Raw genomic sequence first — 15,014 nt, forward strand, 5'->3', positions numbered from 1 at the left:
GAGGCCCGCGGGCGGTGCCCCGCACCCGCCTTATCGCGCGCGGCCAGAGCGCTGCAAACCCGGCCCCGCGCGGCCTTTTATACGGGGTCCCCCGAGCCCCGCCCCAGCAACGTCTCCTAGCAACGCCTCGCCCGCGCGCTCCGGCGCCTTATCTGCCTCCTCCAGGCCCTTCCCGTGCCCCTCCCCCGCCGGCGCGGCGCGGCGCGGCGCGGGGGCCCGGCCCACGTGACTGGCCCCAGGGGAGGGGCGGGGCGAGCGGCCGCTGTGGGGGCGGGGCGCTGAAGGCCCCGTGACGCCATCCAGGCGCGCCGGGCGAGTCGTGGCTCCTTCTCCCCCGGCAGTCGCTCGCTGAGATGGCGGAGGCTGCGGCGCTGGTGTGGGTTCGCGGCCCCGGCCTCGGGTGCCAGGCGGTGCGCTGTGCCTCGGCCTCGTGCTCCGTACGCGATGTGATCCGCCGACACTGCCGGGATCAGGTGGGGTTCGCGCTCCCCGGGAAGAGGGAGACAGCGACGGGCGGAGCGGGGCGGGGCGGGCAGGGCTGGGTGACCCGGGTCTGGCGGGGGCGCGTCTCTTCCCTGGGGTTGTGTTTCTGGGGCTGAAGGCCCCCCAGTGTGAAGGTGCTTCGAGCTGATACTGAGGCCTTGTTTTGCTTTTGTGTTGGGGTGTTGGGGTGGTGGTGGTTCTATCTCCCTCCAGAGCGGGGAGCAGCCCCTCCGCTCTCAGGCGCTCAGTCCAGCCCTGGGTCTGGACTCTCAGCGCCCCGGGGCATTGTTCCTCCGTGCGTTCAGGAGGCCATTGGACCCGCTGGCTTCTGAGGCTCATTTCCTTACATTTCCCCTGCATGCACCCTATGCGTTTTGTCCCCTGATCACCCAGCCCGGTTAGCTCCAACCCGGGACAGAGTGCCCTGTCCAAACCCGGGCCACAGGATGGTGGCGGAGGGAGACGGGAAATGGGTTGGTAGGGTCCCTGGTCGAGGCCCAGCCCTCCCACTCGTGTCCTGGTGAGGGCGTGGGTTCGTGCGGTCTGTCGTTTAGATCTCTTCATTTGGCGGTCACATTTGTCGGTGCGTATTTTTGAACACCTGTCACGGACTTGTGAAGTTCTGTGTGCGGTTTACTTAATAGTCAAGCAAGCAGCTTTTACCAGCCGTAAACTGGTAAACCTTGAACCTGTTTGGTTCTTCAGTGGTCTCCCTGAATCTAATTTTAATTTTGGCACTTGATGGAGTCGTCTGTTTTTCTTTATAACTTCACGAAGTCCCTCTTTTCCTAGGCTGTTTCTTCTGCTTTGTTACGTACGGGCTTAACACATGTTAACACTGCAGTCTAAACCGAATTTGTATTTGGACCGGTTCCATGAGGAAGCAACACGTCTTTCCAAATAACGTGGTTTTTCAGCTTCCCCATTTGTTTTTCTACACTGCAGTCCAGTGTGAAAGCTGTCAGAGGTGTGTTTGGCCATCCAGGTGGGGAACTGTTTTACAAAATAGGTTTTAGTATCTCTGAAAATCTTATTTCATGAATAAGTGAAATATTAGTTTAGTGATTTTAATATCTCTGAAAATATTTCTAATCTCATGGCAGTTGATCCAAAATGACCAGAAAGAATAGGATCTTAATCATGAGAAGTATTGGAAAAAATAATTCTAAGTAAGAGGGGAGAAATATAAATGAAGGATTCAGTCGGGTGCTCAAGAAATACGACCGTGGCATGTGTGAACAGAAACAAGAAACTTATAAAAGGGCATTTGATGAGATACTGGAACGAATAAAAATAGCTCAAGTTCACGTCTGTGCTTTTTATTTTTATTTATTTACTTATTAAAAAATTTTTTTTTAAACGTTTATTTATCTTTGAGAGACAGAGTGAGACAGGGCATGAGCAGGGGAGGGGCAGAGACACAGGGAGACACAGAATAGGAAGCAGCTCCAGGCTCTCAGCTGACAGCACACAGCCTGATGCGGGGGCTCAAACTCAGGAACTGCGAGATCGTGACCTGAGCCCCCCAGGTGCCCCACATCTGTGCTTTTTAGAGCCAAATTATTGGGACGCAGGATGAAGTCAGTGTTCGTTCCCACCGAGAGAGTAAAAATCTGTTGGCTGGTCTGCAGGCTAGGATAGCACGGATGAAGCCGGCTGCAGAGTTAATAGGAAATTTATTTCTCCCGGGGACCTGGTGCGGTTGTGAAATGTCATCGTGACTCCCTCGGCAGTCTCCTGCTTTCTGATTCACCGAGAAGCCTCGATCTAGAAAATTACAGACTACGAGACACTTTCCTGTTTGAAACGTTATCAGTAAGAATGAAGCATCCCACTCTTGCCTGGAGAATCTAAGTCCCTTTGATCCAGAGAAGCACTCTATCTGGATTTCCAGCCCGGGCGCAGAACTTCAGATTCGGAGTTCTGAACACGACATTCCACGTTTATCTTAACTTTGTGGTTTCCAAGGAGACAGGAGCCTGGATCTAATCTACTTCGTAATCTGGACCTGATGTTGCCCCTTTTAGACACAGCTCAGCTCATTTTGAGTCTCTCAAAACACTTTCATTTAAATTTCACCCAAATTCCACCCTTGCCCCAAATCCTGCAACAATTATTTTTTGGTGGTGGTGGTGAGACACCCCTGCGAGTGCAATCCTCCCCCCCCTCCCCCCCCCCCAAGCAGTGAGTCAATAAACTTGGCTTTATTGAACTACTGGTCTGTCTCTGGTAGCCTCAGGCTTTGTGTTCGAAAAACTTGATAATGTGCAAAGGTTAAAGGCCCTTGAATTGATTCTAAATTTCCTTTGCTCTTGGTTTCTACTAGTGATTGTTGACAAGAATGTGACAAGTAGAAAATGCAATTTTGTTGATCTGTTGTCTTAACAAGCAGTTCTTGTTTGGAAATGGAGTGTGGTGTATATAATTTTTCTGCTTTCGCATGAATGTCTTTTAAAGTTATTTAGAATTTTGGGGGCACCTGGGTGGCCCAGTCGGCTAAGCATCCAACTTCGGCTCAGGTCATGATCTCACGGTTTGTGGGTTCAAACCCCACGTAGTCTCTGTGCTGATAGCTTGGAGCCTGGAGCCTGTTTTGGATTCTGTGTCTCCCTCTCTCTCTCTGCCCGTGCCCCGCTTGTGTTCTCTCTCTCTCGAAAATAAATGAGTAAACGTTAAAAATTAAAAAAAAAAATTGTAATTACCCTCGCTTTGCCCAGTGTCCTGTCCCGTCTTCCCTACTGAATGGCTTACTTAGCGTTAGTTCTCTCTCCCCTGCATTTCCCAGTGTTTTCCCTTTTTCCTGGATCAGTACTCCCAGTGCGCACACTTGAGCCCACATCCCTTCCAGCTGTCCCCTCATCTTCCCTGGTTTTCTTTATAGAAAATACCCTTGAACGTAAACCTCTCTCCTTCGGTACGTCCTCCAGTTGGGCTTCCGTGCCCATCACTCCAGCAGACCAACTCGCGCCTCGCGGGCCAGGGTCTTGTGTGTTGCCGTATCTGGTGATCAGTTTCCAGTCTTCCTCTCTCGTGGCCTCTCAGCATCCGTGGGCACAGGCGACCGTTCCCTCCTTGGCAGGCTTTGCTTACCGGTCCAGACGTCACCCTCATCCTCTTCCACCTCGCTAGCCTCCCTTCCAGTGTCTCTCGCCGCTTCCTCCTTATCTCCCTGGTCTCTAAACCTTAGAGTGGCCGGGCCGAGTTTTCTGATCCTTGTTCTGACGCTTCCTCCTCCCCCACGTAGGCAACTTCGTCCATTCTCAGGGCGGTAAGTACCATCGGTGTGTTGACGTCTCCCAGATGTAAGGCTCCAGCCCAGCCCTCTGCCCTAGACTCCAGACTTGTGTCCCCACCGGGTTACCCCGCATCTCGCATGGCTATTAGGCCTCTCAGAGAAGCACACCCAGCATGAGACCAGTACTCTCCCCAAATACGTGCCGTCTCACTCTTCCCCTTAGGCCAGATGTTTGGGCTCCTCTGTATTCCTCTGTTGATCTCACTGCCCTCACTCAGGGCACTAGGGCCCCTCACGGTCCTCATCACCTTCCGTCTACCACCCCTGGTGCAGATGGCCCTCGTGTCTCACCTGGATTGTCATGATATGACGTCTCTGCTTCTGTAGTCTCATTTCCAGTTCACCAGCTTGAGTGATCCTTCTTTTTTAATTTTTTTAAATGTGTTATTTATTTTTGAGACAGGGAGAGACAGAGTGTGAGCAGGGGAGGGGCAGAGAGAGAGAGAGAGACACAGAATCTGAAGCAGGCTCCAGGCTCCGAGCTGTCAGCACAGAGCCCGACGTGGGACTGGAACCCATGAATCGCAAGATCATGACCTGAGCCGAAGTTGGATGCTTAACTGACTGAGCCACCCAGGCGCCCCGTAGAGTGATCCTTAAAGACTATAACTCAGCTCTCAATTTGTTCAAAACCCTGCAATGGCTTCATTCAGAGTAAAACCAAAGTCCTTACAGTGGCTTCTAAGGCCTTCTCCTTCCCCTTTTGTAGATTTCTTCCAGCCACATCTGTGGGGTTGCTGTTCCATGCGTATCTAGGCTTATCCCTCCTGCCCGCCTTTGCATTTGGGCTCTCTGGAGTGCTGTCCCCCACGTGGCCTGTTCTCTCCCTTTGCTTAATTCTCTGCTCAAATGTCACTTGGCCCGAGAGGCTCCTCTTGACCACCTGTATGTAAAATGTATTACCACCATGCCCGTCTGCAGATGCTGCCCCTTCACTCTGCTCATCGCCATTTGACATAGTATGTACTTCATGTGTTTGTCATCTGGGTTTCCCCACTGGAGTGTAAGCTCCGTGAGGGAGGGTCTGTGTTCGCTGTATTACTCACTACAGTATCCCAGCGCTTAGAAAGTACCTGGCAAACAGTAGGGACTTAATATTTGTTGAATGAACAGATAGTTCCTGTTGAAATAGCTGTGTGGTGTGGTTCAGAGTGAGTGTTCGTTGTGTCTATTTTAGGAAGATACCAATCGTGCGTTTTAAAAAAAATTCTTAGAGCTTGTGTGCGCAAGCTGGGAAGGGGCAGAGGGAGGGGGAGAGAGAATCCCCAGCAGGCCCCACACTCAGCGAGGAGCCCAACACGGTCGGTACTTGATCTCACGACCATGAGATCCTGACCTGAGCCGAAATCAAGAGTCCGACGCTCAATGGACGGAGTCACCCAGGCACCCCACTAGTCATGCATTTTTCCTTTTGTTGGGGTTTGGTCTCTTAGCACTTGATGTTACAGATTTAATTGTGTACTTCGGAGGGTACTCCTCTGTTGTCTCACTTTATGGCATCACAGACTTGGTTAGAAAGACTTAACAGTTTACATATTTTTTATCTATCACTTGTTCTGAGAATTTTTGAAATACACGGAGCGGGCTTAGGGCTATGCCGGCTTCTGCTGTGAGTCGGGGACACGAGCAGAGATCACCGCCGCCAGCTGGCCCAGAATACTTACGGTCACTTCCAAACCTGTTCGGCTTGACATTCCCCGTTTACAAAAGTCAGGACAGAATGGGACTTGCAGAGTTACTGGGTCTGAGCCCCACACAGCTCCCTACCTTGGCTCTGGTTTCCTGCCAGAGAAGAAGGCGGCGGTTTTTATTTTCACCCGAAAGACAAACAGTTCTCGTACGTGTCATGGTGAGGTGTCAGGAAAAAATTGTGCCAAATGACTTTTTTCTTTCAGTAGTTTCGACTTTCAGTTCAGCAAATGCTCGTTGGCCACTCGCTCTCTGCGTGTAACTGGAGTAATGAAAAGATAACGGGCCAGGCCCCTTCCTGCAGGAAACTGGTATGGTCTCGTAAACAGCATTTAAAAACCCCAAACTTGTCTCTAGGATGTTCCAGTGGAATGCTTCTTTGTGAAGTGCGACGGATCGCTCACGGACACCAGTGACAGAGTGCGGCATGGCGCCGTCTATAGTCTGGAACCCAGGCTCCGCGGTGGCAAAGGAGGTAGGACGGGAGCGGCGGCTGCTCACCGTGGAGCCCCCACCTTGAGCCCCGTGCGTTAAATTCACCAGCTCCTTGGCCTCTGTAGTTTCCGGTTTTGTTTGCCTTCTGAAATCCTTTAGTTACTTACCTAGTTTTGAATATTTTCTCTTTTATTCCTTTTTTTTTTTTTTTTAAGTTTATTTGAGAGAGATCTCAAGCAGAGAGATGGGGGAGAGAGAATCCCACACAGGCTCTGCACTGTCAGCACAGAGCCTGATGCGGGGCTTGATCTCACGAACCCTGAGGTCATCACCTAGTCAGGATCGAGGGTTGGACGCTTAATTGACCGAGCCACCCAGGCACCCCTTTCTTTTATCCTTTTTGAGGACTATATTGTCTGATTAGTTTCTACCTTCGTCGGCAGGATAACACTCGGGCAACCTAGGTTCTAAAACTTCGGGGAAGATTTGATGAGAGATGATCCTTACTCTGTCCAGTTTGCTGAAGGAGGAGCGTTAAAACAACTAAATCGGCTGCTTTCATCAAGATTTTGTCTGGTTATTGTAGCTCCAAGGGAGGACTGACGTCAGCTTGTGAAATAACAGTCATTTCCAGGTCGGGGTAGATTAAGAGGGAAAAGAAACTAAACGAGCAAACACTGAGAATTACAGGGGTTCTGGGTGTTTCTCCTGATGCACTGGCCTGTAATCCCGAAGCTTTCTCAACACCTACCGTGCTTTGGTGCGGTTTTCAGAGAGCTGGCATCGAATTACAGTCATCCCGCTGCTGTTTGAAACTGTGTCCGGGAGAATGAAGCTGATCATATGAGCCAGTGACAACTTAAAATTGCTTTTGCTTTGAAACTCACTGCAAAATCTCACCATAAATTACTTGTTAATTTTTTTATTAAAATTTTTTCTAAGTATCTTTAAGACAGAGAGAGAGTTGGGGCACCGGGGCGGCTCAGTCGGTTAAGCGTTCGACTTCGACTCAGGTCATGATCTCGCCGTTTCTGGGTTCGAGCCCCGTGTCAGGGTCTGTGCTGACAGCTCAGAGCCTGGAGCCTGCTTTGGATTCTGTGTCTCCCTTTCTCTCTCTGCCCCCCCCCCCCCCACTCACATGCGTGCTCCCTCTCTCTCAAAAACAAAAAAAAATTCTTTTGAAAAATTAAAAAAGAGACAGTGGACACGTGAATGTGAACGGGGGAGGGGGCGGGGGCAGAGAGAAGGGAGAGGGAGAACCCCAAGCAGGCTCCACGTTGTCTGCACAGAGCCCAATGTGGGCTCTGAACTCATGAACTGTGAGATCTTGACCTGAGCTGAAACCAGACGCTTAGCTGACTGAGCCACCCCACGGGCCCCTCACCATGAAGTTTTGTTTAAGTTCTTCGTCCGGGAATCTTGGGATCTGTGGCACTGGGCAAAGCCCTCCGAAGAGCCCCAGTGGCGTGGATGCAGTGTTGCGGAGATCCAGAGGAAGGGCGAAGGTGTGAAGCCGAATGGAGTTTATCAGTACTTTTACCTGGGTGGGGTCCTGACATCCCTTTCTTTAAAAAAAAAAAAAAAGAAAAGAAAGAATGAAAGAGATCCTTTTTACTCTTGTGGCCGAACACTGTTTTCGCGAATTGGCCTTTACCCACCCCCTTGAACCCCCTCACCTGCTCTCTCCAAATGTGTGTATCTGCTCAGGGTTCGGATCTATGCTCCGCGCTCTTGGTGCTCAGATTGAGAAGACGACCAACCGAGAGGCTTGCCGGGACCTCAGCGGGCGGAGGCTGCGAGATGTCAACCACGAGAAAGCGTAAGACGCCCCCTGTTTTGGTTGTTTCGAAGAGAGCGGTGTTTTCTGTCGGTGGTGGTCGTGCGCGTGCCGTGCGTACGGAAACGTAGACTTGAAATGTTAGCGCTCTCATCCATCGCTCTCGACTCTCATCTCTCCCTGTCCGAGGGAAAGTCACAGCACGCGCGGGACAGGGCGAATTTGTCGCGGGGGAGGGGGCTCTTTCTGTGTAAACGGGCGGGCGCGTGATCGTCTCTCGCGTCCCAGGATGGCCGAGTGGGTGAAACAGCAGGCCGAGCGAGAGGCTGAAAAGGAGCAGAAGCGTCTGGAGCGGCTGCAGCGGAAGCTGGCGGAGCCCAGACCCTGCTCGGCCAACCCCGCCTACCAGCGGCAGTGCCACGAGATGGCCGAGCGCCTGGAGGACTCGGTCCTCAAAGGTGAGAAGGAGTCACGCCGTCCCCCGCGCACGGAGGGCGGTCCTCGGGTCCCTTGGGTTACAGAGCCCCGAGGACCGGATGGAGGCCGGGGGGTGGGGGTCTCCACTCAGTGACAACCCACGCTCCTTACACCCCAGCACAGACGACACACTCACATGGTGTTTGTACTTGACTCCCGCGGGCCCCAGGTAAGAACCTCCTTGTGCTCGGTGGGGCTGTCCTGTGTCTTCAGGAGGAGTTGAGACCTCAGCACGTTTGTTTCTAGTTTTAGGTCAGTGTTTTTAATGGTATTTTAAGGAGAACGACGGTCCTCGGCTTCCGTGTGTATTTTTTGTATCCAGAGCGTTAATGCTGGGGCCGTTGGGGGTTCGGCTGAATCAGAAGGAATCTTTTCAGTCAGGAGGTTATAACAAAGTGATACCCAAGTAATATGTACAAGGGGGCAGACCAGCAGGCGTGGGGAGGCCGGACACGAACCTGTCCGTGTCAGGGCTGCAGACTGGATGCCGGTGTTTTCCAACCTGCTTCCAGAGCCGGAATGCTCAGTGCTTAGCTCTGTGTAAATTTGAGGTGACTCTCACAGTAACCGTAGCACATCTTGGTCCGATAAGAGACTAGATCCGGAGCTTTGGATGACAACGCAGTTGTCTTGTAGTCCGTACTGGGTATGACTTCTTTAATTGTCCTTACTCCTGACAGCGTAACTGAGTTGTTAACACTTGTGGTTAGGTATGCAGGCTGCTTCCAGCAAGGTGGTGTCGGCGGAAATTGGGGAGAGTCGGAAACGACCCAACAAATCAAAAACGGACAGAGGAGCCAGTTCAGGGAAGAGGAAATGCTTTTGGTAAGTATGTGCTTCGTTTTCATCACGAAGAGATCTGTGCGCACTGACGCATTTCCTTCTTGTCTGTCTGACATAAACACTTTTAGTTTTTCATTTTTACTTATTTATTTTTTAAGTTCACTTATCTATTTTGAGGGGAGGGGAGAGGGAGGGAGAGAAGGAGAGAGAGAGCATGCCAAGCAGCCTCTGCACTGGCAGTGCAGAGCCCGACGTGGGGCTTGAACCCGTGAACTGTGAGATCACGACCTGAGCCGAAATCAAGGGTCGGACACTTATCCGACCGAGCCACCCAGGCGCCCCTGGCATAAATGCTTTTTAAAGTAATGTTTGAAGGGAGCTCAGAAATTTCCAGAATGCTTCGGTCTTCAAGTCTGCACGGTTGTCACACTGGACACACCGCTCGTGGCTTCTGCCTCGAGTACCAGGCATGCCGTCGAAAGGAGCAGGGTTTTTTTTACAGTGAAAGATCACCCGAAAGTAAGTTTATACTTGAATTACTGTTTGGCGTTGAAAGAGTTAACTTTCAGCCATTCTTGGTGGAAGCTGTACTTTCTAGATTGTTCTGTCTTCTCTGTGGTTTTTCACGGTCGTTACTGACGTGTTTGGCGGCTGCCCGACCTCTCCTGGCCGCTTGTGCACTTGCCGCTGGAAAGCACAGTGGTGCCTTTTCTTGTCCGTCCCCGGGAGCTCTCCCGCCCTTCCCACTTGGTCCTCCGGTTACTAGTTCTAGAAAATCCCTTGGGCCGAGTTCTAGAAAATCCGTCCAGATGGATCTTGCTTCCTTGTTGGCTTCTGCCTTGGGGATAGAAATGAAATTATTAACCGAAGACCACGTAACTCTGCGAGTCCAGCATAGAATCTGGGGTGTTCTTTGTGAAATAGGAATCAAGCGTTCTTGAGAGAAGAGGTAGCGGTGTTGTGTGCTGGGGCAACGGCTAGCGAGACAGAGACAGTGTGAGCAGGGAAGGGGCAGAAGGAGAGGGAGAAAGAGAGAGGACCCCAAGCAGGCTCTTCGGTGTGGGGCTTGAACTCACGAACCGCGAGATCGTGACCTGAGCCACAATCAAGAATCGGATGCTTAACCGACTGAGCCACCCAGGCGCCCCGAGATATGATTTATATACGCCAAAGTTCACACGTTCTGATTGAATAGTTGTGTGAGTGTTGAAAAATCGTGTAACCGCTACCAAAATCAAGATACAGAATATCGCATTTGCCTAAAAATTGCCGGTGTGCCCCTTCACGGTTAGTTCCCGCGCCCCCAACCCCGAACCCCGCTGATCTGTGATGGTTTTGTCTTTCTGGGGGGTCCCACAGCCCTGCGTGTCTGGCTTTTCTCACTTAGCGCGATGCTTTGCAGCCCGTGGCTGGGATTGTATGCGTCATTCGTTCCTCCTTAGTGCCAAGTATTATCTTTTCTATCTCTCCGTTCTCCTGTCGATAGTTTGGGAAGTTTCCAGTGTGGGGCAATTACAGACTTTTCTTTTAACTGCTTGTTATCTTATGTAGTTTCTAACAGTTGAGATTCATAGGAGATAGGAAAAATAGCTTTAGACAAAATCAGTTTTGCTCTAAGAGATTCACGCCTTTAAAGAGGAGTCCTTCTCGGATCTTTAGGACAGTGGGTTCCAGGCGGGTTCCGGTCGTAACTGAATCTCGCCGTCTGTTTATCCCCAGGAGTATCTTCTGGAACTTACCTGCCCTCCATCTCCAGCGAGCAGACACTTGGATCCGACAGGGCCCGCTCCCTGGACAGGCAGGGGCTCTGTCCCACATAGAAGCTGGGGGTGGTGTCATGCCTTTCTGTCCCCTGCAGGTTGGGCACGGAAGGACTAGAGACCGCAGAGGAGTCCAGCTCAGAGACCTCGGATGGCGACGGGGAAGAAGCTCCCGGCACTTCAGGAGTGAACTTCCACACTCCCAGAAATGGCGATGGCGCTGAGGCCGCAGCCGAATCTGCCGGCAGCTGTCCGAGGGCGGGCGTGCGGGCTGCGGACTCTAGGCCCCCGGAGCCGCCGCAGGCGCCCGGGCCAGGCTCTGGGTGTGCGGTCTCCGCAGACGCCGGGCCGGGCCGGACCTCCGCCGGGGGGCGCGAGCAGGGGACCGTGCCCGTGGAAACAGAGAAGAGCCTGGAGCAGGGAGGGGCCGGGGGCGAGGAGCCCGCAGAAGAGGGGGCGGCCGGGGCAGGACCGACCGAAGAGTCACAGGCACGGGAGGCGACTGACACGGCTGCCGAGGTAGCGCCCGGAGAGTGCGGGGGAAGCGCGCCAGTGACCAAACCGGAGGACGGCCGGTCAGGAAACTCGGTAAGTGACTGGGGCCCCGTCTCCGGCCACGTCAGCCTTACGGCCTCAGTAAGTCCTTGAAATGAAAACGTGCTTCCCCCACTGGGCTGCTTGGGGGAAGGTCCGTTAAATGACCAGCGGTGCGATGAGTGAAGCTTGCCTAACCCCTCCGAAAATCCTAGATTGGTTTCTTTTCAAGTCTGGGGTGTGTATCACTTTGCCACGGGACGGTGTCCCTGGTTCCCTAGTTTATCGGTTCTAAGCTGCGCATTTACCATTTTAGTAATCTGTGAATTTGGACACGTCACATATCATAGTTTAGTTGGTATCAGTTATCCTTTTTTTTTTTTATGTTTATTTTTGAGAGAGTGCAGGCGCCCACGCGCGAGTGGGGCAGGGGCTGGGAGGGGGACACAGGGTCCGAAGCGGGTTCCACACTGACATCAGCAAGCCCGACGCGGGGCTCGAACTCACGAGCCGCGAAATCACAACCGGAGCCAACTGCTGACGCCCAACGGACGCAGCCCCCCAGGCGCCCCTGTTTGTTGTTTGTCGATAACATAGACGATAACGAGGCGTGATGCAGCAGATGGCATTTTAGAGGGGCTGAAACGTGCTCATTTTCTAGCACCGAATCCCCGGTTGCTTTGTTTCTTTCTCGCGTGCGAGACTGTTGGGACAGTTGGCGTCAGCGGGATGTGACGCTCTCTCCGCAGGGAGAGGGGCAGCTGCCTTCTAATTTGTCTTCGCGTCTTAAGCTCTGCATCCCGCCATCAAAGGATGGTTTTCGCTGCGCACAGTGTCCCTCCGGTTGTTCAGGACTCACGGCCTTCAGTGGACCAGCTTCCAGGAAGACTCTTCAACGTTTACCGTTCGATCTAATAATGATTTGCTTTCTAGACTAGATGCACCCGGAACTACCTGCTGTCCTTCGGTAAACACGAAGCCTATCGTTATTTGTTTAACCAGCACCTTCCCTACCCTCAATTACAAAGCAGGAAGGCATCGATTGCATTCTCTAGGGAGGACAATGGAATTGTTTATGCAAAGGGCTTTAATTTGGCTCTCACGCCATCTCTGCAGGGGTCAGCCTGTAGCTTTTGTGTTTCTCTTTTTTTATGTTTACTTTTGAGACAGAGAGACGGAGCGTGAGCGGGGAAGGGGCAGAGAAAGAGAGGGAGACAGAATCCCAAGCAGGCTCCAGGCTCCGACAGCTCGGAGCCCAACACGGGGCTTGAACTCATGAACTTTGAGATGATGACCTGAGCCGAAGTCGGCCGCTCACCTGACTGAGCCACCCGGGCGCCCCTATAGTATTCTTATACATTAGAAGCTTTTTCCTGTCTGAAGTCATAGAAACGTGAGTAAAGGGATATTTTAGGCATAAGATAAGGAGTAAGACCCGGTTGACTTCTTTGAGCCTTCAGTCATGGAAACTGTTCTTGGTGGGGAGGTACGGATGTGTTCCTCACCACCGTGTGCAGCCGTAGGTGGTGATTTAGGATTTGGCCAGAAATAATGAAACCAAGATTTACTCCTGAAAGCTACCAAAATGGTTCTTTTTAAAAAATAAAGTTCAACAAGAAGGATTAAGATTCTGTCCCTAGAACTCTTTAACGATTGAAAAATAACTTACTGTGATGGACAATTACTCTTCTTGAATATATATTTTTTATAATTTTTTTAATGTTGATTTATTTTTGAGAGAGAGACACACAGTGTGAGCAGGGGAGGGGCCGAGAGAGAGGGAGACACAGAATCGGAAGCAGGCTCCAGGCTCCAAGCTGTCAGCACACAGCCCGACGCGGGGCTCGAACCCACGGACTGCGAGATCATGACCTGAGCCGAAGTCGGACGCTTCACCGACTGAGCCACCCAGGCGCCCCATTGAATATATTTTTTAAAAACTCCCGTATGTGAACGTTTTTGTCCTTTGCAGAGCGTCCCTGGCTAGAAGTATTTCCTTGCGTCTGAGAGTCTGGAAAGGCTGCCGGACGGCTCGAACGATTACAAGGCTGTTGAACCGTGTTTGGATTTGTTGAGTTATAAACGTGGGAACTCAGTCTTAATCATTAAGTTAGAGCGTCAGGGTGATGGAATCAGAAGGTGTGCAGGCCTGGAATCTCATGAATGTTAAACTTCACGAGGGTGCCACTCTTGGTTGTAGCAGTGTGGGGCTGGGCTGGATGTGTCTTGCTGTTTGACCTACTGGAAAATCCAAAAAAGAAGAAAAGTCGTATTAAGAATCTGGGGGGGGGGGGGTGCCTGGGTGGCTCAGTCGGTGAAGCGTCTGACTCTCGGTTTCAGCTCAGGTCATTATCTTGCAGTTTGAGAGTTCAAGCCCCCATTTGGGCCGACAGCATGGAGCCTGCTTGGGATTCTCTCTCTCTCCCTCTCTCTCTGCCCCTTCCCCTCCCGCTCAGTCTGTCTCTCTTGAAATGAATACACTTAAAAAAGGGATCTGGGCATCTTGTAACTTCTGTGACTGTTCTGAATGCTTGTTTCTAAACGTACAGATGAGAAATTCATGGTCGTCAGTGTTCATAAGGAGAATCTGTGTGGAATGACACGTAGACGATTATTAAAATTCAGTAGCGAGGTACGGCTAATTGAATGAGAATTCCTTGATCAGCAGAGCACCGTGGACAGTTAAGGAGAGTCCTCAGGGGGAGGAGCTGGTTTTAAATACTTTCTTTTCTTTCCTCTCAGGATACTGGTCTGGCCACTCTAGACTTGCTGGCATTCACCTCCGCGGCGGAAATGGAGGCGCTGGGCTTGGACAGGCTCAAGAGTGAACTGACGGCCCGGGGGCTGAAATGTGGGGGCACCCTGCGGGAGCGGGCCGCCAGGCTCTTTTCTGTCCGCGGCCTGGCCAGGGAACAGATGGACCCCGCTCTGTTCGCCAGGCCGCCGAGGGGGAAGAAGAAATGAATGGCCGTGGCCGATTTCCTCCTCCTGTATCGTCTGGCGTTTCTAACCTGCATAGTGGTGGCTCTTGGCCATTCTTCCTGTTGATATTAAAGCTGACTTTTTAATAACCCAGTTCCAACTCTCCTTTTGTTCGCTCTTTATAGAATTAATGTGTGAGACCGTCTGGGCCGGAAGTTTTCTTTGCGGGATGGGTTTTTATAACAGATTTCGTTTTCTTTAACACCTATAGGGCTGGTCGGCCTTTTGGTTTCCTCTTGTGTCGTTTAGGCAAGTCATACTGTTGACCCTTGTACATCCCAGGTCTGGGAAGCACGGGTCCACAGGTATGTGGGTTTTTTTCAGTAAGTGCAGCACAGCACTGTAAACGTATTTTAGGATTTTTCCCAGTAACGTTTTCTTCTCTCGAGTTCACTTTATTGTGAGAATGCCACCTGCAAAGTAGGTGTTCAGCCGCCGTTTATGTTCTCAGTCAGGCCTCCCGTCCACAGGAGGGTAGGGGTAGCCGGGGTATTTGGGGACCGTCAAAAGTTATACATGGCTTTTCAGCTGCACGGGGGTCGATGCCTCTAACCCCTGCATTGTTCAAGGGTCAGCTGTGTTTTCGAAGAATTTATTCATTTGACCCAAGTTGTTAGTTTTTTGGACATAATTACTCATGGTGGTCCCTCCCTGTTTATTTATTTACTTTTTAAGTTTTCTTTAATTTTGAGAGGAAGGAAGGGAGAGAGAGTGCACACAGGGGAGGGGCAGAGAGAGGGAAAGAGAGAGGATCCCAAGCAGGCTCCGCGTTGCCAGGGCAGAGCCTGACACGGGGCTT

General features: G+C 51.6%; 1 protein-coding gene across 2 annotated transcripts; it reads left to right on the forward strand.

The window, feature by feature from the left end:
• The first annotated feature begins 326 nt into the window (after positions 1-326).
• On the forward strand, positions 327-14,308 carry SDE2 (SDE2 telomere maintenance homolog). Of its 2 annotated transcripts, XM_047077149.1 has the most exons (7): positions 327-473; positions 5,825-5,942; positions 7,610-7,721; positions 7,968-8,137; positions 8,867-8,981; positions 10,798-11,287; positions 13,976-14,308. In XM_047077149.1, the coding sequence occupies exons 1-7, from the start codon at positions 354-356 to the stop codon at positions 14,195-14,197; spliced, it is 1,347 nt and encodes a 448-aa protein (XP_046933105.1). In that variant the 5' UTR covers positions 327-353; the 3' UTR covers positions 14,198-14,308. The 2 variants fall into 2 exon arrangements, with proteins under 2 accessions (XP_046933105.1, XP_046933106.1); XM_047077150.1 differs by lacking the exons at positions 327-473; positions 5,825-5,942 and adding an exon at positions 7,213-7,407.
• Positions 14,309-15,014: the final 706 nt, after the last annotated feature.

Source organism: Lynx rufus, unplaced genomic scaffold (genome assembly GCF_022079265.1).
Source record: "Lynx rufus isolate CCGP_SWC_20201006 ecotype Redwood Valley unplaced genomic scaffold, mLynRuf1.p SCAF_15, whole genome shotgun sequence".
NCBI lineage: Eukaryota > Metazoa > Chordata > Mammalia > Carnivora > Felidae > Lynx > Lynx rufus.

Excerpts from the sequence above, each read along its gene's own strand:
- SDE2 (XM_047077149.1), top strand. The coding sequence starts at position 354 with ATGGCGGAGGCTGCGGCGCTGGTGTGGGTTCGCGGCCCCGGCCTCGGG. Across the intron at positions 5,943-7,609 it reads GCTCCGCGGTGGCAAAGGAG|GGTTCGGATCTATGCTCCGC; the intron begins GTAGGACGGGAG and ends GTATCTGCTCAG. Across the intron at positions 7,722-7,967 it reads GATGTCAACCACGAGAAAGC|GATGGCCGAGTGGGTGAAAC; the intron begins GTAAGACGCCCC and ends CTCGCGTCCCAG.